This window comes from Vigna unguiculata, chromosome 3 (genome assembly GCF_037176805.1).
Source record: "Vigna unguiculata cultivar grain cowpea cultivar isolate G323 ecotype 2 chromosome 3, ASM3717680v1, whole genome shotgun sequence".
NCBI classification, from domain to species: domain Eukaryota; kingdom Viridiplantae; phylum Streptophyta; class Magnoliopsida; order Fabales; family Fabaceae; genus Vigna; species Vigna unguiculata.
In genome coordinates, this window is record NC_140794.1 from 20,225,337 (window position 1) to 20,247,135 (window position 21,799).

A 21,799-nucleotide genomic window follows, 5' to 3' on the forward strand; every position below is an offset into this window, starting at 1 on the left:
ATTAACCAAATCTTGGAGGACAACTTGGTTGTATACTAAAACATTAATACTTTTGAAAAATAATGAACTAAGTAATATAAAACTTATTTTCATGTACATTATTTTTTCAAAGAAATCATTTCTGAAATGCTTTCTCATGCGGGCATAGCTCCAAGAAGGTTAGTCCAAATTTATTCTTTGAGAACAATGCCCGTTTCATTTCTTTATTTCAGGAGTGATAAGTTTCTCCAACTAGTTGTGGTGTATCAAGTAATATGGGTCAGAAGGATTTTGTGATAAATCCACGTTAACTAATTTCATGAAAAAAATGGATAACAGAGAAGAAAGAAGGAAGAAAAGAATAAAAAAAATAGAATAAACCAAGAAAATAAGAAGAAAGGATCAAGAAATATTTTCATAGAGGAACTGTAACGTCTCAAATAATTGGATAACCTCAAATAAATAAAAACGTCGCGTACATAAATATTCAGAAAGTACGGAGTTTGGGATCTGAAGGTATACAGTATACCAAACATATCCATAACAAAAATAGAGGCACCACACTCCCTAAAACAAAGTACAATAGTTCCAAAAGTAATGCAAGGTCTTGTCCAGAACAAGAGAATCATAAACTAATAAATCTCCTTCAGTTGTGGGCTCCATAGTGAGCCCAATACCTGTCCATAACCATCAAGCTGCAGCATCTATATCGTTAGTACCACTGTCAGGGGTTCTCATATTTGCTCACATCAATAAAATTTATGATCATCGCAAAGGAGAAAAACCCCACACAAACATATAAGCAAGTAGAAGGGTAAGCTAGTGTAAAAGACTCTTATATCATAACACTTAACATGCAATTTCAAAGTCAAGCATAAATAACAGACATCCACACATGTGATACCAAACCACTTAAGATTCCAAGACTTGACTATCCAAATACGTATAATGAGGTACCATCACGAGACCCGTGGAATTACGTCCTAGCAGTGAGACACCACCACGAGGCCTTCATGGAATTACGTCCTTACATAAGGCACCACCACGAGGCCTTCGTGGAATTACGTCTTGGCCTTGAGGCACCACCATGATACCCTTGTGGAATTACGTTCTTATATTGTGGCACCACCATGAACTCTCACCCTAAGGTTCATGGAATTAAGTCCAATAGATGAGGCACCACCACTATGAGAGTCATGGGATTACATCCTACCCATACCTTGTCCATGTTTCACCAACCAACCATAGAGTTCCCGTGCATACCAATCTCATGTCAATATATATATAAATAACCAACTATCCAAACATATATCATATCAAGCTCATGCCAAACACATCGACTTCCAGCCCTAATGTATCATATAAAGTATATATGGCATCATAACTTGAACTGTTTAAAGCACACATCATCCAATCATGTGAAACATACGCATATACACTCAACTCTGTTAATCTCGCTCAAGCTAAAGAGCCCTCGCTCAAGCTAAAGAGTCCTCACTCAAGCGAAAGGAACCCCTCGCTCAAGCTACCTGCTTTCGCCTGGGCGAGACTGCAAATAGAGGGCACGTCGAGGTCTTACTCAAGCTAGCCCAACTCGCTCAGGCAAGACTACTCTTGCTCAGGTGAGTGGCCTTTGCTTAGGCGAGCCCTCGAAACAGAGAGGGGGTGAGTTGTTGCTGTTCTCGCTCAGGCGAGAGCTCCTCGCTTAAGCCAGAGCTTTCGTTTTGAGTGACCAACCCGCTCGCCTGAGCGAGTTCAGCAAAACCCACAGCTCTCATGCGTGCCAAACCAGATTCCAACAACATCGAGAGCACAAATAGCATATTATCACACGTTCAACAGTACATACCAGGTACCCATAGCGCAAAACAGATCCAATCAGGCAAACATAATGTAATAACAGACTTTGACCCTTAAGCCAATGAACCCAATAGCTTCAAGAGCAGTTTTACGAAATGGAGTCGAACTGGTTGAGCTAACTTGAGCGCGAGTGAGCTTTAAACCCTAGCAGAGAAGCGTTGTTGTTCTAAGAGAAGGGGAGACTGTTTCTGAAAGTGATAAGAATGAGAATGTAAGCTGGTTTAGGGTCCTTGGCTCCTTATGGGCCAACCTTAGGTCCAACTGATTTGGGGTAGCCCCTTTAAAATTAGGACAGAAATAAATAGTGGACCTTACAGGAACAAAGGGGGATTTATCCACTCTTATACCAATAACAACTTTCATGATTAAAATTACTGAAGGAGATGAAGGCAAAAAGCCTACGTCAATACTTTATATTACTAAAACTTTAAGAGAATAAGTTTCTTTCTATACTACTAAAACTTCTTTTCTTCCGTATGAACTCAAACCTAGACTTAAATTCCTTTGAAATACATTATTCCCTTTTAGATACCTAACACCCACAAACAGTAATAGATTTGAACGCATGGAGCTATTGCATTCAATTTTTTATCTATGTTCTTGACATCAGAAAAGAAAAATTGTTAAGTTCTTGAAATGCAGAGTTATTTTTGAGAGCAGAAACTGAAGTGAAGAAAGGCCTCAATTTATAGTGAGGGGTCTTAGAAGGGCAAGTGCTGTTAAGAGTCCAAGTATCCCACCCGCAATCACCTGCACAACCATCACAGAAAACAAAACACTAATTTACAATCATTTCTTCATCTTATTTCAAATTGCTTTTATATTCCATGTTTTTCTAAAATTTGAAAGTTTACATGTATAAACTATAACATTCTTATAACAAATAGAAAATAAAATTGAGCTCTAAGCATCAAAAAGTTCGGCTTTCCCTTTATGCACTCTCACAATTTCTTCGCTCACCCCTAAATTTTCAAAATATCATTTTACCCTTCATAAAAGTAATTTTCAGATTACTTATTCTGTCTGAACAAGTTTTTCAAAATTTTCAGATCAAAATTTCCGAAACAAGTGAAAAATATTTCAGAAAAGATCTTCGAATTCTCAGAACAATCCTTCCAGAATACGTACGGTGCCTTCTGGAACAAGTTTTCCAGAATATTTCACACGAAATATATTTTGAAAATAATTTTCCGAAACACATAAAATATGTTTCGGCATTTTGGACAAGTTTTATTTTTACATTTTCTATTTTCTTCCTTTTCAACGTTCTTAATTTCTTCTTCGTATGCAGCAATGGTAATGATGAAAGCATGGATAGTAATGACAGGGGTAATGTGATGCAGTACAATGCTGAAGGATCGTTTAGACTTTTTCTGTGATTGTTGGGTGCATTTAGTAATTTAGAAGTGTTGGAAGCAATGGTAAAAAAAAAAACAAAAACAAAAACTATTAGTGATCAAAGAATTGACTATTCTCAACAAGTATAATTTGTAGAATTGACAAAAAAACTACTTGTCATTAGTTTGTTTCTTAAATCATAAAATATAGATTCATATTTTTTTTTTATTTTCTTAAATTTAAGATTATTTTTTAATTTAAAATCAGTACCTTTAATCTTATGATTTGAAAAATGTTTCATTTAGTCTCTTTTATAAGTTTCATTTTAGGTTTTGTTTATTTGAGTAACTATTGTAATTAGTTTACATCACAACCTATTCTGATGTGTGTTTTTTATAACTAACTAGCTTATTTTTTCCGTTCAATGTATTTGCGTAAATAACGTTTAAGTAAGGCATTTGAACAAAGAAACCGGAACATTTCTTTCTCACATAAATTAAAAAGATTATTTTTAAATTTAAAATGGCCATAGATAACATAGTCCAAATTTGAAAGGAAAAGATCATATCAAGCACACCAGAGATGTAAAAAAAATTTATACCAGTGAATATTCACGGATAAAACCTGCAACGGGTAAAAAGGATATTATAAATAGATATCCATGGATAACGGATACGGGTATCATAGTATCTGTACTCGTGGATACAGTACCGCTATACTCTAATTTAAATTAAAAAAAAAACATGATTAAAATATTAACATATTGATTTTGAATGAGTTGTTTTTTATCAATTAGTGTTTTTAAAAAAATCATTTCTTTGTAAAGTGTCATTCAACAATATTTAAATGACTTATTTGGACTTTGTTTAAAATTTATAATTATTATGTATTGTATTTTATTTGAATTTATGATTAAAATATATTGTTAAATATTTATTTTTATTTTTTTAAAATACCCGTAGGTACTTGTGGATATCCGTGGATATTAAAAAATTATGCGGATAACCGCATAACAGATATCCGACGGATATAGATACGATTACGAGATGAATATTTATACAACGGATAGGATATGGGAGAGCTACTACCCATACCCTATCCGCTCTGTTGACATCCCTAGCACACACACAAGAACTTTTAGAGAAAATAAACATAAAAAAAATGAAATAGAATATCCTTAAACTAAGTTAGTTTATGAGAAGGTTAAAAATAAAATCTGAAAATTTTATATATAAATTAATTTAAAATAAGTTAATTTTAATTTATAAAAAAATCATTTTTTATTTAATCAAAACATAATTCCACATAAAACTTAAAACTAAGAAATGTAAAGACTAAAACTAATAATTTTTAAGTATACATACTAAAATGAAAAGTTGGTAATTCTATAATGATTAAAAGGGTATAAACTAGTTAAGTAAAATGAGGAAGGAAAGAAAGAAAAAACTTTGGAGAAGCTAGTTATTAACTTAACCAAATTACAATTCAGAGTGAACATAATCAGCAACTGTATGAGAATGATAGAATCTTAAGCAGTGGCATTTAATGGTGAACTGAATTTCATTAGTTAATCTTAGGTCCATCAAATAATTATAACTATAGGAAACATTGAAATGAAAAATAATAACCTGAGGGGGTGTGTGCCCTAGAAGTTCATGAAGTGGTCTCCTTTCAGCAAGAGGATGCTCAGAAGGAAGTTCATACACAATTTGGTTTAAAACCTGGGAAAATCCATTGATTCAAATTCAATAAAATTCACTGAAAAAAGCTAAACTAAAGGAGCAAAGATAAGCTTCTATGCACAGCAATCTAAGGCAACAAACAGAAAAAAAAAAAAAAATTGCATAGAAGAAAAGGAAAGGACAAAAAATGGCATCAAACCTCTGCTTGGCGTCCTGCTTGCAATCTTACACCAGTAGCATCATACATCACCTGCCACCAATCTCTTTCAGAAATTTATTTTACACAACCATTGTCTAACACATGCATGTTTAGTTGTTTAAGCAAATTACATTGACATGTTTGGTCAGATTTCTTCCCGTGTATTTCTTTTATCTATTCATATCATACATCAATCCTTTAGTTATTTGAAACAAGTATGCTCACACCTCTTATAAATAGCATTGAACCCTTGATTGTTTGAAACATTACATTGAGTAAAGTAAACTAGTTGATAACTCTTGAGGCTCTCTCTTAATGGATTAGACTTTTAATTTAGACTCTTCTTTTGTAATTAGTTTCTTTATTGAGAGTTGGACCGCAGAAAAAGCTATCCATAAATTGGAATAAGGTGCAAATCAATGAGAGATAGGTAAGTTAAGTTATCAAAGAGAAAGACTATCACCGCATCAATGTTAGAATTCTGACTTGTAAGTAAAATGAACAACTTGATGTGTTAGTTAAACCTTGAGGCTCTGCCATCCAGTGGACTAAAATTTTGGATTTGGCTCTGGTTAGGTCTTTAGAAAATCATTAGTAAATAAAACATTAAGCAAAGAGGTATTGAGGGTTGATTTATGTGAAGAATTAAAAGGGAGAAATCATACAGTACAAGCGAAAACCAAGGAAATAGCAAAAAGAGGTCCTTGAAAGCCTTCTTGCAACCCAACGGCAGATGCAAGAGCAGTGACAGTAGCTGAATGAGATGATGGCATTCCACCAGACCCAACTAATTGCTTAAGATCCCATCTTCTTTCCTTAAACCTGCATACCTAAGAAACATTAAGACTTTTATACTATCTGATCTTCTGTTACTTTATCTTGAAAAGTATTTTATAACACCTTGAGTTCTTAAACAACAACAGCTACAACTAAATGTTAAAACCATAACGTGTTAAGGAAACACAGAAAGAAGAAAAGAAAAGGGAACACGAACCAGGTGGTGAAGAACTTGATGGATTGGGCAAGGGCAAAAGCAACGAAAGCAGAAATGAGAGGGTAATTGGAAGAGATTGATGAGGGTAAAGAATGCATGGCTGCAACTTCATCCACAGAAAGTGTAAAATTGGAATGTGTAAAGTCAAGGGATCTAGGAAGAAAAGAGAGTCATTTGAGAAGAAAGGTGAATGGAATGGTGTCTTCTCAGTGGTTGGTTGGGTTGCTTCCTTTTTCTTCCAAACGCTAACTAACGGTCATACTTTAGCTCTCACGCCTGAATATTCTTCTCTTCTTTAGAATCTTCATGTACAATATGACGTCTTTATTTTATGTATAGAAAAATAAGATTTTTAAATTTAAGATAAAAGTGTTCAGTATTTAGCTATTTTATTTTACAAAATATCTCGGCTAATTTTACTTCAAAAGCACAATATTAACTTGTAAGTTCGTATTGCATCATCAAAACTTTAAATTAATTAAAAAAGGTTTAATACATGATTAATACTCTTTTTACTGTATAGTTTTAGTAAACTTTGATACAAATTATTGACCCGATGTCTATTAAAATACAGGTATTGAAAACCCAAGAACATTTGCACCACACTAAAGTATAAATGATATATCAAGATTTGAAACATGGAGATATTAAAAACAATACACAAGGGGCTCATTTATATAAAATTTTATAATGCTAAGGGCTTCGCTTAAGCTATTACTAATTTTCATTGCCTCCTTATATATTATTTCTATTTTTTATAATAATTTGTTTGTTCTAATTTTTAACTGGGTGTGCGTGTCTTTTAACCATTATCTATTCTGCAGAGAATTGGCAGTGCCTCTTTCTGCACATGGTAACTGATTACAGACTAAAAAAAACGTAAATTCCTTCATATATACTTCAACAGAGTAAAATAAATAATTCGTATATCACTTGATACATACATAACAAAGGTAAAAAAAAAATTTCACTGTTTTGTGCTAACCTGAATTAATATATATATATATATATATATATATATATATATATGAACAAATAATTAAAATTGGTGTTGATATTTAAAGGTAAGCAAATAATAACATTATTGGCACTGAGTGCTATTCAAGAAAGGGGGAAAACCTATAAGTGGAGCTAGTTAATCAACCCTTTTTCCCTTTTAAGATGAGAGGGATCGCTCTGTAGGACAAGGTGACAACAAATATCAGACAGCAAAGGATTGTAGATCCTTGATTCCTCCAACCACAGGTCGCATGCTATCCCAATTCCCAATGGACAATTGGAAAATGCAAATCATTAGGCACAGACGGGGCAGAGCTTCATTTTTCCTTTCGCTTGTCTCAACTTGAGATGACAGATGTGTGCTGGCGCCCCATTTACGACAACAGTAACATGCCACACAACTCCTTAATTTAATTCCAACGACTTGACAGGGAACAAAGTAAGCTCCATTCCTGGTCCTTGGATCAATGCAGGTCTTGCACGGATTCTGCTCCCCTAATCCAAATTTATCAGATGGTAAAATCAATCCGTCCAAAATGGTTAGAGCGTATTTTTTCCGACGAAATGTTTAAGTTCTTCCTTTGCTGCTTCCATCACTACCTTAAAGTCTATTCGAGTATACCTTCCCCTGAAATCCATAATTAAAAGTTCAGTTTTACCACGTTGCTCCAGTGAATAATATAAAACCAGCAAACAATAAAAACAAAAGATCAAATTATAATATTTAGCTTTTGTTTGGAAAATATGGAAGGAACAGTTACTGCTCACTAGATTTTCCTTCTCCTTTTGTTTCCCAAACAAAGACTAAAAGTTTTGGAACCACAAATCATGAGTTTGTCTAATGATACTGACGCAAGCGTGCAGTGTTTTAACTCAACAATATGCACAAACAGTATTAAGGTCATCAAATAAAAAAAATACAATTTCTATGTACCAGAAATGAGTTTTACTCCATGTTGTTGAAGGATACGCCGGGCTTGCAATTCCATGCATTATTCTCGCAACAGCTCTTGGCGTAAATTGGGCCTGCGAATTGCTCTGTAAAAAGACCTGTCGATAACCAAAGAAACAAGTAACTTTTAAGGAGAATTCTTCAATATATGATATATTTAGATGATGAGAATGTTCATGTGACAACTTACCTTTATATCCGCTCGTAGGAAAGGACTGCACATGTAAATACCACTATTTTAGTTCAAGATAATGGAGCATATAGCATAATCAACATATTATGTTGCTACTTGCTAGAGAACTTTAGAATTTAAGTTCGCGATGTTTGAAGCCATTCATAAGTTAATTTTGTTCTCTAGTACAGAACCTAGCTCGGAAATTAGAAAAAACCTGCTTTGGCCATCAGTTTTCTTGCAGAAACCAGTATTATCAACTCCAGAAAAATATTCCAATATTTTCCTTTGCAAGCATGGTGTGTGATTGGTCCCATTGCAACCTTGCATCTTATCACATAGATTTAATGCATAATATACAGCACTAAACATTGCATCCATTTTTTGTACCTACTCAAAGAAAGAACCATGGGAAATTAAATCTAATCAAATCATAACTTAGTTGACCACACAAACATGAAGAAAATGCAACTTATGAATTATCCAATCATCAATTCTAATGACATTGCATACCAATACTTCAAAATCGAAAAGGAAAACCAATTGAGCAGAGGATACAACATCCCAGATGAATATAATTTAAAAAAGTACAAAAATGAATAAATGTACCACAAGTTTGTCAGAATTTACTCACCTTACAATTTTCAACTTCTGATAACCATTGGGTAATATCTTCTGATAGTGATAACAAGTCTGTAGGGACTTCAATGATCCTATAACAGTAGGCCATGTCCTTCATTTCATAAGTTATTTCTCCCATCAACTGAGAATATTTCACAAATAATGAGGTCAGATTGTATTTACATTGCTTCCAATAGAGCTACTACGCCAAATGGATTAGGTGCATATATGAATTAAATTAAATTAAATTATAAACATTTTATTTTGAAAACAATGATGGGCAAGACTAAACTCTTAATGAAAAAAGTGCAGTACATGGCTATGCCTAGCACATACAACGATATCTCCAGATCATAAAATATACAGCTGCAGTACTGAACTTATTATGTGAAAGATTTTCAAAACGAGGAAAACAGTTTTTTAGATGCCATACGTTTTTATGGATAAAATATTATAAATCTACAATATAGTAACTATTTAAACATATTTGTTAAGCGCACACACGTGAACTCAAGAAAAAAAATTATATCCACTAATCCAAACCTTCAGGTCGTACAACTGATTTGTTAATTCAACTGCTGTAACCCCCATGTCATTTGCCACAGTAGGGATGTCAAAAGTATATTGCCCACGCTTATTTTCAGATCTGAAAAATCACACAACAACGATTCCATTAAACAAAAGTAAGAGTGTAAGTAAATTAAACTGCTTCTCTAAAGATCAAAATCAGGAACCAGGTGTCATCACCAGATATACCTTCCCTTCAAAAAATTAAAGTTGGAATCATAAACCATATTTATCGCGGTTAACAGCGTTAAGATAACTTGCAAAACAGTACCATCCAGGGGGGAAAAGGAAAAAAATTCTGGAAAAAGTGAAAGGACGCGAAGTTTAATATGCTTTGATATTATTACCTTTTTAGAATTACAGCTATAGCAGATACTTTTTGGGCAAGTAATGGCGGAGTAGTCTGCAAAATGCCAAAAGTTAAAAAAAATAAGCAACTTAATGATTATTGAAACGGTCAAACCATACTTCGTTTTCTGTACTTCAGATAAAATTTAACAAACATAAGATTAGAATGTCCTATATAAACCATCAAGTTTAAATATATAGATTTAGGGAGACAAGTATTCATAAACTTCTTCATCTTGTGTGACAAATTACACGTGCAGGGATGTGTCTGGCAACACCTTATGGAAAGCCAAAGTGCAAGTTGTATTTATCTGTGGAAGTAACTGCAAGTACTGCACATTGCCCAACTCCAAGCGTGTCAGAAGAGTAAGCATCACCTGAAAAAGAAAAATATAGGAAAAATGTTTTAAACTGTGGACCTAGACGAAAATAGTCAGCATACATTTTCTAGATTTCCTTACAGGAACAGGTTTCATTATTAGCATGTTAATCATTACTAGCATGTTAAATATTGTATAAACGGACAGATGACTGATTGTTACAACTATATATGATTGTCAAAAAAGAATAATTTCTAATCACGACACAGAAACCCACCTTATTATCTGGTTTGAAGTCAATCTTGATTTTACAGGCTTCAGGTAAATAGCAAAGAGATAAAAAAAAATTGTACGAATAACGAGATTACCTACTTATAATATGCTAAAAATGGCGTTTTGACATAGCATGCATACCCTAAAGATCTCCTAATGAAATCATGTATTGGAGCTACCAAAATGTGAATATCTCTCCCCCTTTGTTATCATCAAAATATGAACATGATTGACTTCTCAACAAGATATCCGAAGTTTTAATTGAAAATAATTTCTGAGTAATCAAACAATAAATTAAAATGAATTGTAATATAGAGTAGAGGACCTCTTCCTTCATATCGAGCCTGCGTGAAGCAGATTCTTTGATTAATGAACATATTTTCCCACAGGAGTTTTTATCAGCAGGAAAGACTTCACGCAGAAATTTGTTCACAGCATATTCGTCTACTCCTTCACTGAGGATAAAAAATTGCATCACAGAACAATTTGACGGCGAGAAAAATAAAATTGAAAAAGAATTGTGTTACCTGTACATAAGACTACGAAGTTTGAAAAATGTCTCATCATCATAAAATAGGTGACAGTAGGACAACCTCCCATCCCTTCCGGCACGTCCTATCTCCTAAAATATCAATTTCTTTTACGAAAAGCATGTGCTAGAATATCTTGCCCTACTACTAATAAAGTTTAGAAGAAATTATGTACCTGTACATACTCTTCCAGACTTTCAGGCAAACTGTAATGAATTACCTAAACACAGACATGACAATGGAGTTCTAGCATGAATTACTGTTATATCCAAGATCATATATATCAAATGCAAATATGTAGTGTGTAAAATACAAGACTAAAGCGTACAAGTGATGCTCGAAGACATCATTTTTAAATAGAACTATTAACTGTAAAATACAAGACTAAAGCGTACGAGTAATGTGTTGCAGGTGGCATCAATTGTCTCATGATAGAGATCAAATGGGCTGGGTCACAATCGAATCGTGGCGCAAAATTGCATCCTAACTAATGGCTATAACTTTTGGCCTAGTGGTGAGCGCTCGATTCTAACAATTAGTATCAGAATAAAGATCACGAGTTCGATTCCTGGTGAGCAATTGTTAAGGAGGAGATTGTTATGGGTTGTACAATTGTCCCGTGACGGAAGCCAGATGGGCCAAGTCATAATCCATGAGTGGAATTCCTAGTAGGACAATTGCTAAGGGAGAGATTGTTGCAAGTGACATCAATTGTCCCATGGCAGAGACAAAGTGGGCCAGGTCACAATCGAATCGTGGCAAAGAGTTGCGCCCTAACTAATGGCTATAGGTTTTGGTCTAGTGGTAAGCGCTCGATCCTAACATGATGCTCAAACATCATTTTTTAAATAGAACTATTAACTGAAGAACTAAACACATTAATAAGAACATTAGTAAGAATAGATATCAAGAAAACACATAACCATCACTAACAACCCTTTATCAATTTTTTATCATTTTTTTATAAGTTTCTTATTATAATTATTCATTATTTCTAATTATGTAAGCTGACAATTTAATCTTTATAAATACTAGAATGTTTAATAATGTTGGAATAGTTTGAATCTTTAATTTATTTATTTACCAAGTTAGGTAGGTTGACACTTTAATTTTCTATTACTATATTTATAATAACATTGGTGAAATAAGAGAACACTTTGATTGTACTATTATAAAAGAAATAATAGAGTCAATACTCTAATTATTAAGCAAAATAAATCAAAATAACAAAAGATCATTCAGTGAGTCAATCCACTAACCCATCAACCTGTGACGTAAGTCAGGTAACAAAATTTACGACTCACAAAAAGTAAGTCCGGTTAAACTAATTCATCTTTAGCTCATCATATGGTGAGTTAATTCATGTGAGCCGCTTGGCTCACTTTGTCACCCATATTTGGATTTTAACCATAAATAAAAATCTTGAAGAAGAACCGATTGTTTATGATACAGCCAGATTTCAAAGGTTTGAAGCATAAGACATGGAAAAGCAGGTTATCATGCAATAAGAGAACAATAAGAATCAGTGAATCACTATATGATAGAGGACTTCTATAGTACACCAGTTCATGCAAATGAATACAGAAAACAATAACAAGGTGATAAGCCTTACAGCTCCAACATCACTTTTATCTAGCCCCATGCCAAATGCCACAGTGGCCACAACCTTCAGAAAAAACATAAGTTATCAGTGACAGAAACTAAAACGAGGAAACACAAAGAAAACCCGTATATCACCCGTGTGTTGCATTGGAAAATTAAATGAAAGATTACTAAAATTATAATAACAATTATATTACCCGTTTGTTACATGAAAAAAATAAATTAAAAATTACTTAATAGAATAACAGCACGTTAAAGTATAACATTTTAAAATTTAGCAAAATATATCACAAAATATCCTAATGACACGTGATATAAACATAATTTCAATGAGGAAATTTTTTATTAGCAAATAAGTAGTGTTTGTTAAGGTAAATTAAATTTTAAGAGTACTAATCTTCAATACAGAATTAATAAAACATTTAACTGTTGTAAGAAATATAATTTCTACCATTCACGTAAACCTAAATAAAATTAATTTATCTAACATTCACTTGTATAGTTTTTATACTCACTCGTGGTTTTCAATTTGAACTAAGCAACTGTGAATTTATTTCACCATCCATTGGACATGATTATACTTTAATGTGATATATTACAAATAATTGTTTTAAAAATTGATATTTATATAAACCTAGATATTTACAGTTATATAAATCTAAATATTTATGAACATATAGTTTACTTTTAGATTTAAATTTTAGTATTTTTCAGTTTTCTTGTCAAAAAATTAATTTTCAACAAGTAAAGCAATTCAAACTCTATGGATATTTAATCATTATAGTTTGTAAGAATAAAATTAGAGACAATAAAATTTATAAATATTTATATTGTAATAAAAAAGTATAGTAATTATATTTTGTATGTTAATTTTTAAACATGTATTTTGCATGCGTATACTTCTGTTTGTTTTATTATTCAACCAGAAAGAAAACATTTTCAAAAGGTATTGCTGAAAAGATTAAAACCAACCAATATATCTAATTTATATATTTAAACAAAATGAAAAAAGAAATTTAAGTATTTTTCCTTTATCGATATTTATTTTAATGTAAGAGAACTATTTTATGTACTATGTAAGAAATATATATATATATATATATATATATATATATATATATATATATATATGCACTTGTCACAAATTCACAATATCTCTGATTAAATCATAAAATTCGTCTCACCACTCTGATCTTGTTGGAATTAAACAAGTCCTGTACATAGCTACGTTCCTTTGCAGTGATACCACTATGATAACTCTACATGAGAAATCAATCATCAAGTTTAACTCAGTGCCAAGGATTGTACAGAAAGACATGCAATGTAAAAGAAAAATCCAAAGCTAACCTTTGCCAAGATACTGTGATCATTCAAATATCTGCTAACTTGATCGGTTTCGTACTGGAACAAGAAGATGTGTCATTAATTCCCACCAACATAGAAACTTTCCTATTTATATTCAATTATCAACTATAGAAAACGAAATGTTAAATCTGAATCATATGGATCTCAGTAACTGCCTTTCTGCCAAAAATATTATACATATAAAATGCTCTGAGCTAGAAGCGAGAATATATTGCAATCATAGAACTCCCGTACTTGAAAGTTGGCAAAAAGCAGTCCATATACACACCTGAAATTTGCAGTATATAATGATGCTCTGAACTTCCGCAAAAGGAGGAGACTTTATCAAAATCAGTAGATCTTTCATTCTAATATGTTCAAAGATTTAAAACATAAGTTTAACAAAGTTCACATAATGAAAGTATACAAGCTAAGTAGAAGCATATAACTTGCCTGTTTCTGACCATAGACACTGATAAATGAAAATTATCCCGAAACTGCGCCTTCTGAATAAGATTTGACTGAGGGATATCTAGAGCCGACATGATGGCATCTAAAGTTGTGGTAGTAGCAGTTGCTGTCATTGCAAGCACAGCACGAACATTAAGTGTCTTACGAAGCAAAGATGCTCTAAGTCGCATAAAAGACGGTCGGAAATTGTGAGACCTGTAAAAATGTTTTCAAAATCTCAAGATCAAACATAAAACAGATTAATACCACAAAATGACATAGGAATTCCCTCACCATTCAGATATACAATGTGCTTCATCAATAACAACAAGTGAGATGGCTGGCAAAGAAGAAATGATAGACAGAAACCCTTCATTCAGAAACCGCTCCGGTGAAACAAAAAGCACCTATGTAAATCAAAAATTTAAAACATCAATAAATCTGAACATGCAAACACGTCATACAAAAATGGCCTGCAAACAATAAAACCATTTTATGTGAAAAATCAGTGTCAGTGCTACACAATCTAAGCCAAAGTTGCATTCATACGTCTAGTTGTTGAAAGTCCTACCTTTATCCCCCCTTGTCGAAGCTGCATCAGTGATTCAGAGGCTTCTTCAGGTGTCTAATATTAGTAAACACAAAGAGATTAATTAAACACAAGGAGATGAAATAATAACATCGAACATATCAGTATGCATTTTTAGGAGAAGAGAAAATAGAATTAAGTTTTCCCCGTAAATAAAAATTAACTTGTATAGAAGTTAAACTTAGCTTTTAAAGAAGTTCGGTGAGAAAGTTTATTTAGAAATTAAAGCCCGTAAGTTGATTTTGTTATAAGAGAAGAATATGCATAAGGATAACACTTGAAGAAGAAGAAGAAAATAAGAAACTACAATTCATTAAACCTCAAGTCAAAATCAACTTATGAGGCATAACTTTTGGACAAGTAAACTAAAAAGGACCTCTATGAAAGTTAAGGGCATTTTAACATTAGCGAGAAGCTGATGTCATTTACCCGCATATTTCTTTTTCAGTAAGTACTATTGTCGGAGAATTTGAGAGAAGGAGAAAAACTAGAGAGATCTTCACCAATGAACTAAATGCTGACCACCCAAGAAAATTTGACACCACACTCGTTCCAAAACCTTCAAACGCACTTACACTCTAACAACTAGTTCCGAACGACCTAACTTATCACATTCTTTCTTTTTCTCATATAAAGGTTATTCAGAAGCTTAAACAAACAGAATCAATCAACCAACACTGCACAAGGTAGAACGTATAACACACCTGAGTACTAGATAGAAGACCACCCCTAATCACATAAGGCAATTGCCTCAGCTGATCAGTCATCAAAGCCACCAATGGACTAACGACCAATGTAATCCCAGGCAAGATCAGAGCAGGCAACTGATAACACAGCGACTTCCCGGCGCCGGTCGGCAAAACAACCGCTCCTGACTTTCCAGCAAGAACCATCTTAATTGCCTCAACCTGCCCGTCTCGGAAACAATCATAGCCATAAACTAATTTCAAAATCTTCACCAAATTCTCCTCCGAAGGCTCATCAAGCGCCGCAGCCGCAGCCTCTTCCACTACAGCGCAATCAATCTCACGAATCTTACAACCCCCTCTCTGCTTCAACTCTCCAATATCCTTCTCTTCCCCTTCCCTTTCGTGCTGCGATTTGAATTTCCCTCTCTTGTATCTTTTCCCGCCGCTTTTTCCCTTCTTGTTCAGGAACTTCCTTCGCTTGCCACTCAAGTTTAGCCTCACGAAGTTCCCATCGCCGCCGCTGCATGGTCGAGGCTTAACAGTAGGCATAGGCGCGCTGGCACCTATCAGGTTCGGAAGCCGCGTCTTTCCGCGTGTCCTCGCATCGGTACTATTAGCGCGTGAATTGGACGCGGTGGGAGTAAGAACCGGTTCGATTCCAGAAGGTTCTAGGTTAATGAGCGGTCTTCGAATCTTCGCGAACGAAGCAGAGTGGGAGGAAGAGAAGAAACCAGCAGGGAGGGTTTCGATGGAGGAAGAAACTGAAGGCGCGTCGGAAGGTCGCCGAATTTGGAAGGGGAGATCGGTGGGAAGAGAGAGAGGGGTTTCCAGGACCGGGTCGGGTTTCGACGGGGCTTTGGAGGATCCAGAAGGACCTGGTTTTGATTTTGAGGGTTTGATTCTGATTCGGGATTTATTTGACACCACGAGAGGTGGTGGTGGCGGCCGCGGTGGTGACGGACTTAAATTTCTCGGAGGAGTTGCGGAGATGTGAGATCCGTCGGAGTCTGAATCCGACTCCATTCGAAATTTGTTGAGTCGGAGCAGAAGATGAGTGAAGAACGGCTTAAAGAACAGAAAATGGGTTATGATGATTAGTAAATAAAAAGCTAGTTCCCGCCGATGTTCCCGCCAGTTTTGTATTTTGTATTTCTTTTTGTATTTTGGTGTAGTGTTTGGGTTCAGGTTTTGAGTGCTTCTTCCTGCACCTCCATGTCTTTTTTTTTCTGCACCCCATAAAAGTTGTCCTTCTTATACTATTTCTCATTAAAAATATAACAAAAGTCCCTACACCTTGTTATTGTTAATATTTTCTAAATTTGATGTTTCAGAAGGTATTTTCGTATTTCAAAATATTTGAACGCTACAAATTGGAAAATCTTTCTTAAAATTTCTAAGATACATCCTTTCCAAATAACTCTCTTGACTTACTGTGAAATCAAAAGCACCAAGGCCATAAAAAGTATGTGTGTGCGTTGACTTGTCATAAAATTCATTTGCATCTCTAACATATTTTTCCTCTTATCAACACCTTTTGTGCAATTATGCTTAAATATTGTGTGTTAATTAAATATTTTTTATTTCTTACATTTGAATATTTATTTCTACTCTTTTATAATACTTTCATTTATTATATATTTTCTTTTCACGTGAGAATTGTGTGTGTTGATTTGTCTTAAAATTCATTTGTATCTCCAAGATATTTTCCCTCTTATCAACACCTTTGTGCAATTATGCTCAAATTATGTGTGTTAATTAAATATTTTTTATTTATCACATTTGAATATTCTACTCTTTTTTAATATTTTTATTTATTATATATTTTCTTTTCACATGAGAATGTTTAACACTCTAAGTGTTTAATAGCACGAACCTTTCATTTAATAAGTAATATAAATAACTTATCTTCTTTATTCTATTATTGTTAATTTTTTTTTTCATTTGAAAAACTCTTTTGTTTCGCTAAAAAAAATTATTATCTCTCAACCATTTGACCGGGTTTATATTTGAAAATATTTCTTAGATCTCTAAGATTTTCTTCCTCTTATCATACTCTTAACTATACATTTAGTTTCTTTTATGTGATTTCATTCACTGGTCTATCAAATTGTTTCCATTTGACCATTTTTTTTCATGTTTTTATTTTGTTTTTTATTTTACTATTTTGATATTTTTTATATAATTATTTTTATTTGTTAACTCATTATCATACTATAGTTTTTTTACTATAATTGTGTAAATAAATTTTATTTACTATAATATAATAATTTAATGTAATTGCCATGAATCTTTTTTATCACCCTCTAACATATATTATAGTTCAATAGATGAAATATGTACGTTAAATTTCAATTATTATTAGTTTAATCTTTGTTCTTTGTATGATTTTGATCCAGTGATGTATGATAATTATTATTAATGTACAAAAGAAGGGATTTCATTAGAATTTAAAAAATTTAAGTAAACATACATTTAAAATATTTTTTAATTTAAATATTTATTTTTCTTTTATATATTTTTTAAATTATTTTTAAATTTTATCAACTAGGTAACATTAAGTTTTGCAAATTCAATAAATGTTTTAACTCTCATGAATTTTTATTTGGTATTGAAATTCAATAAATTTTTATTCAATAAAGTGAGAATGGGTACAAGTAAAGCTGTCAAAATGGGTTAGAACCTGCGAGACAACCCAGCTCATCATGGGTTCGGGCCAAGTTGGGTTGAAATTTTTTTATAAATTTCAATACGGGTTAATTTTTTACCCGACTCATCTGAGTTGAACCCGTGGTGAGCCGGGTTGATGATAAAAGGGTCACACAAGTGTTTTTTTTTTATTAAGTTGGGTTTCACATTTGGGTCATGTTAAGTTGTTTTTTTATCCAACACATAAATAATTTGTATATTTTTTATTTTGGTTTGTATTTTCATTGTATTAAATTTTATTTAGATTTTAATTAGAACTACAATTTAGTTTTGACTGAAAAAAAAATAAAAAAAAAATAATACTTTTTTTGATTAAGTAAACCCGTGAGCCAACCCGTGGTGGGCCGGACCGGGTTCAAATTTTTTTGGCTCGTTAAAAAGTGAGCTGGGTTGGGTTGGCTCACTAAATCAATAACCCGTGGTGGGTTGAGCCGGATCGGGTCAGGTTACCCGTTTTGACAGCTCTAGGTACAAGTATATACTCGTTACCCGGTGGAGATATGGATGATACAAAAATTTGGTACACGTTACGCTTTGGTATAGGGATGAGGATGAATTTTTTTTCTCTATGGATGGGTATGTGATAGCGAAACCCATTCGCACCCTGCTTGTTGCCATCCTTGGATAGGTGTTTCAATATTTTGTTTCATGAGTTGACTTGACTTGCCTGATAGATATTTGTCTAGTATTTTTTGTGTTTTTGCATGACTTCTTTGATGCATTATGTTTGACTCGTCTAATGCTTTGTCTCTTTGTTTTTCCGATGTTTGTTTTGACTCGTTTGCTCCTTTTAGCACTTTAAGTTGACTTGTTTGGTCAACATCATTGTTTGATAGATATGTCTTTTAACAACATAGGTTGTTTGATCCAGCCTTCAACTAGTTTAAGCATTGCTTTTAACTAAGCTCGTATAAGCCTTACTTTTTCATCTATGTATTTATTTCTTCAAGCATTAACATGTTCTTTTTTTTTTGTATGCCTGGCTTAAACTCATTGAACACACATTATCTAAACAAAAGATATAGATATGCATATTAATTTTTACAAGCAATCAATTCATGACTTCCTGGGTTGTCTAATGGTCATGTATGCATGTCTAATGAAGTCTATCACTTAATTGTCCTTTCATATGTCCAAAGCTTTATCTAAGATATAATTGCAACCAATCTAAGCTTATCTGGAACATGTGTATTGTCTTATCTCCCTTGTTTCATCATAAATTTTGTAATCATAAAAAACCTACTTATTGTCGGACTCGTCTAGTGGGGTTTTCTAGTGTCTAATTTTAACATCTTCATGGTCCATGCTTGTAAACTGATTTAAGGTGATGAGTGACAGTAGAACTGGCTTCATTTCTACTCCCTTGGTTGGCCTAGCTATGCTAGGGCAAAGTGTCTTGGACCTTGTTGGTGAGCATAGTTTACCAAGAGTCTTCTCTTTTGATTTTCTTCAGGATTCTTTGTTCCATTGACTTTGTTTGATGTTGTTGTGTCAAGATAGGAATGGATGACTCTTTTTACTGCTTTCTTAACCTTTCTTATTGATTTTGTTTTCTTATCTTGCTATTATTTCTTCTGGTTATTCTTTCTATCTCAGGATCAAGTAACAAGCCTTCAACCTGTCTCCTGCTTTGCACAAAAGAAGCAACTCAAAAGCAAGTGAGCACAAAAGAGTAACTAACAATAAAAATTTAAATTGCTAAATATATACACATATTTACAAGAAAATCCAAAATGATTATAACTATTGATTATCTTGACAAAAATCCTCGACAATGATGTCAAAAACTTGTTGTTTGACAAAAAAAGTGTCGTATCTACAAGGACTTGTTTAGATTCTCCAATAACTCAAACATCTTAGTTTGCAATAAAACAGTACTTTTGTAGTTTATAATGAAAAAGTAAAACAATATATGATTGAAATGGAATTAACTAATAAAAATAAACGTGTTGACATTGAACTTCATTGATCTTCTTTTACTTCATTTTTACTAATTCACTATATACTAATACCATCATCCAATGTTCCTAAAACTATTTGGCTCATTCTAAATCAATTCCTTGAGTTTAGAACCTAAAGATTTCAAACACAATGCTACTCCTCAAATTTTGATGAATGAATCATCACTTTAAGTGCATGACTTAATCTAAGCTAAAGCATTTAAATCTATTCCAAACATTCAAATACATTATATGACTTGATTGGACCATATATTTAAGATTAGTTTCCCAACTCGATCTAAATAAGTGAAATAAAATGAGTGGTTAGTTCATCCAAACAATCAAGAATAAACCACATCATTAACACTACATAAAAGCATTTATATATATGAAATCTGAAGTAGTATAGAGAATCAGAAAAGTTACATCCAACCTCAACACAAGAGAGTTCAACTACTCATAATGATAACTCGAGTTACAAGAATATGAAGTTGGAGTCCCTCTCCCATGTCTCTTACATGGATCTTACAAAAGTACAAAGAAAAGTGTCTAATGATATCTAGAAAATAAGCTTCCTAAAATAGAACATTACTCTATTTTTATAGACATTAAAATCATAACTTAACTCTTTCTCTAATGATCAACACTTGAAGTTTTCTCCCTTAAAGAGTTTTCTTCCATGGTTTAACTTCTTTGTTTGGTGGTCAAGGTCTCCTGTTGAAGGTTTCTTTTTGTCGCTCAACACCTTTCTTCGTTGCTCAATTGTGAGGGTTGGAATTAAATTCTACTTACTCATCTTACAATGCTCAACATCATTTTTGAAGCTTAGTTGCACCATTTTTTAGGTCTTGGAAAAAGTGCTGCATTTTCATAAGAAACTCATTAAACTTAAATCTATCTAATTCTTAATATCTCATTTTGTAATTTTAAGCCAAGGATGGTTGATTTACTCAATTTGTGTTGATTTCATGCATTTCAAGTGCCAAAACATATATAAAATCAAGTAAATTAGACATTTCTCACTAGATCATATAAAGGATATAAATGTTTATCTATTTCTCTTAATTGTTATTTCATTTCAGCAGATGTCACCTTCATTGAGTTTTCCCATTATTGTAAGTCTCCTTCTCCTTGTGTGCATTCGTCTACTACAATCATTATCCCTGTTATTTGTGATCCTTGTCTAGTGCACCTCCGGATTCTCCACCTCCAATGAATGACTCACTTCTAGTGTTGTCATCTCCATCCTCTCCCGACTTAGACAATTGAGTATGAACTTCTAATTGCCCTCTATAAAGGTATACACTCTACCCGTAATCCATATCTTAATTACATTGGTTTGAATTATCTTAGATTATTTCCACCTTTTTATACATGTTTTTGGTCTATTTATTCTATGTCAATTCCAAAATTTATAGGTGATGCCTTAGCCCATCTTGGTTGGCATCAGGCCATGCTTGGTGAAATAAGTGCTCTTTAGAATAGTGGAACTTGACAACTCATCCCATTATAGGTGGATTTTTGCAGTCAAAGTTGGTTTTGATGATACTATTGATAATCTGAAAGCTTTCATTGTGCCTAAAGGTTATACACAGATTTTGGTTTGAATTATAGTGATACTTTTTCTTTAGTGGCACAATGACTT

The 21,799-nt window shown here is 33.1% G+C and overlaps 2 protein-coding genes across 3 annotated transcripts; both read right to left on the reverse strand.

Annotated features, from left to right (window-relative positions):
* Positions 1-404: 404 nt before the first annotated feature.
* Positions 405-6,324, reverse strand: LOC114176249 (uncharacterized). Of its 2 annotated transcripts, none has more exons than XM_028061223.2 (5): positions 6,053-6,324; positions 5,724-5,880; positions 5,059-5,109; positions 4,806-4,898; positions 405-2,589 (listed from the first exon to the last, which is right to left on the reverse strand). In XM_028061223.2, exons 1-5 carry the CDS (start codon positions 6,148-6,150, stop codon positions 2,521-2,523), a joined length of 468 nt encoding a protein of 155 aa, XP_027917024.1. In that variant the 5' UTR covers positions 6,151-6,324; the 3' UTR covers positions 405-2,520. The 2 variants fall into 2 exon arrangements, with proteins under 2 accessions (XP_027917024.1, XP_085526868.1); XM_085670742.1 differs by having other exon boundaries at positions 5,724-5,888.
* Positions 6,325-6,961: 637 nt separating this feature from the next.
* LOC114176339 (DEAD/DEAH box RNA helicase family protein) lies at positions 6,962-16,685 on the reverse strand. Its single transcript, XM_028061354.2, has 19 exons — positions 15,524-16,685; positions 14,802-14,855; positions 14,525-14,637; positions 14,234-14,446; positions 14,070-14,148; positions 13,784-13,837; positions 13,621-13,695; positions 12,447-12,500; positions 11,010-11,054; positions 10,832-10,926; positions 10,630-10,759; positions 9,990-10,088; positions 9,711-9,766; positions 9,340-9,442; positions 8,810-8,938; positions 8,393-8,565; positions 8,194-8,218; positions 7,986-8,101; positions 6,962-7,679 (listed from the first exon to the last, which is right to left on the reverse strand). The coding sequence occupies exons 1-19, from the start codon at positions 16,529-16,531 to the stop codon at positions 7,592-7,594; spliced, it is 2,709 nt and encodes a 902-aa protein (XP_027917155.2). The 5' UTR covers positions 16,532-16,685; the 3' UTR covers positions 6,962-7,591.
* Positions 16,686-21,799: the final 5,114 nt, after the last annotated feature.

What these genes read in the sequence shown, in the direction of transcription:
- LOC114176249 (XM_028061223.2), bottom strand. Translation starts at nt 6,150, where the DNA reads ATGCATTCTTTACCCTCATCAATCTCTTCCAATTACCCTCTCATTTCT. An exon ending in CCTTGGTTTTCGCTTGTACT is followed by an intron (nt 5,110 to 5,723) that starts GTATGATTTCTC and finishes GATTGGTGGCAG; the next exon opens with GTGATGTATGATGCTACTGG. An exon ending in TAGGGCACACACCCCCTCAG is followed by an intron (nt 2,590 to 4,805) that starts GTTATTATTTTT and finishes ATGGTTGTGCAG; the next exon opens with GTGATTGCGGGTGGGATACT.
- LOC114176339 (XM_028061354.2), bottom strand. Translation starts at nt 16,531, where the DNA reads ATGGAGTCGGATTCAGACTCCGACGGATCTCACATCTCCGCAACTCCT. An exon ending in TTATATACTGCAAATTTCAG is followed by an intron (nt 13,838 to 14,069) that starts GTGTGTATATGG and finishes TTCTTGTTCCAG; the next exon opens with TACGAAACCGATCAAGTTAG. An exon ending in ATCAGTTGTACGACCTGAAG is followed by an intron (nt 8,939 to 9,339) that starts GTTTGGATTAGT and finishes AAATATTCTCAG; the next exon opens with TTGATGGGAGAAATAACTTA.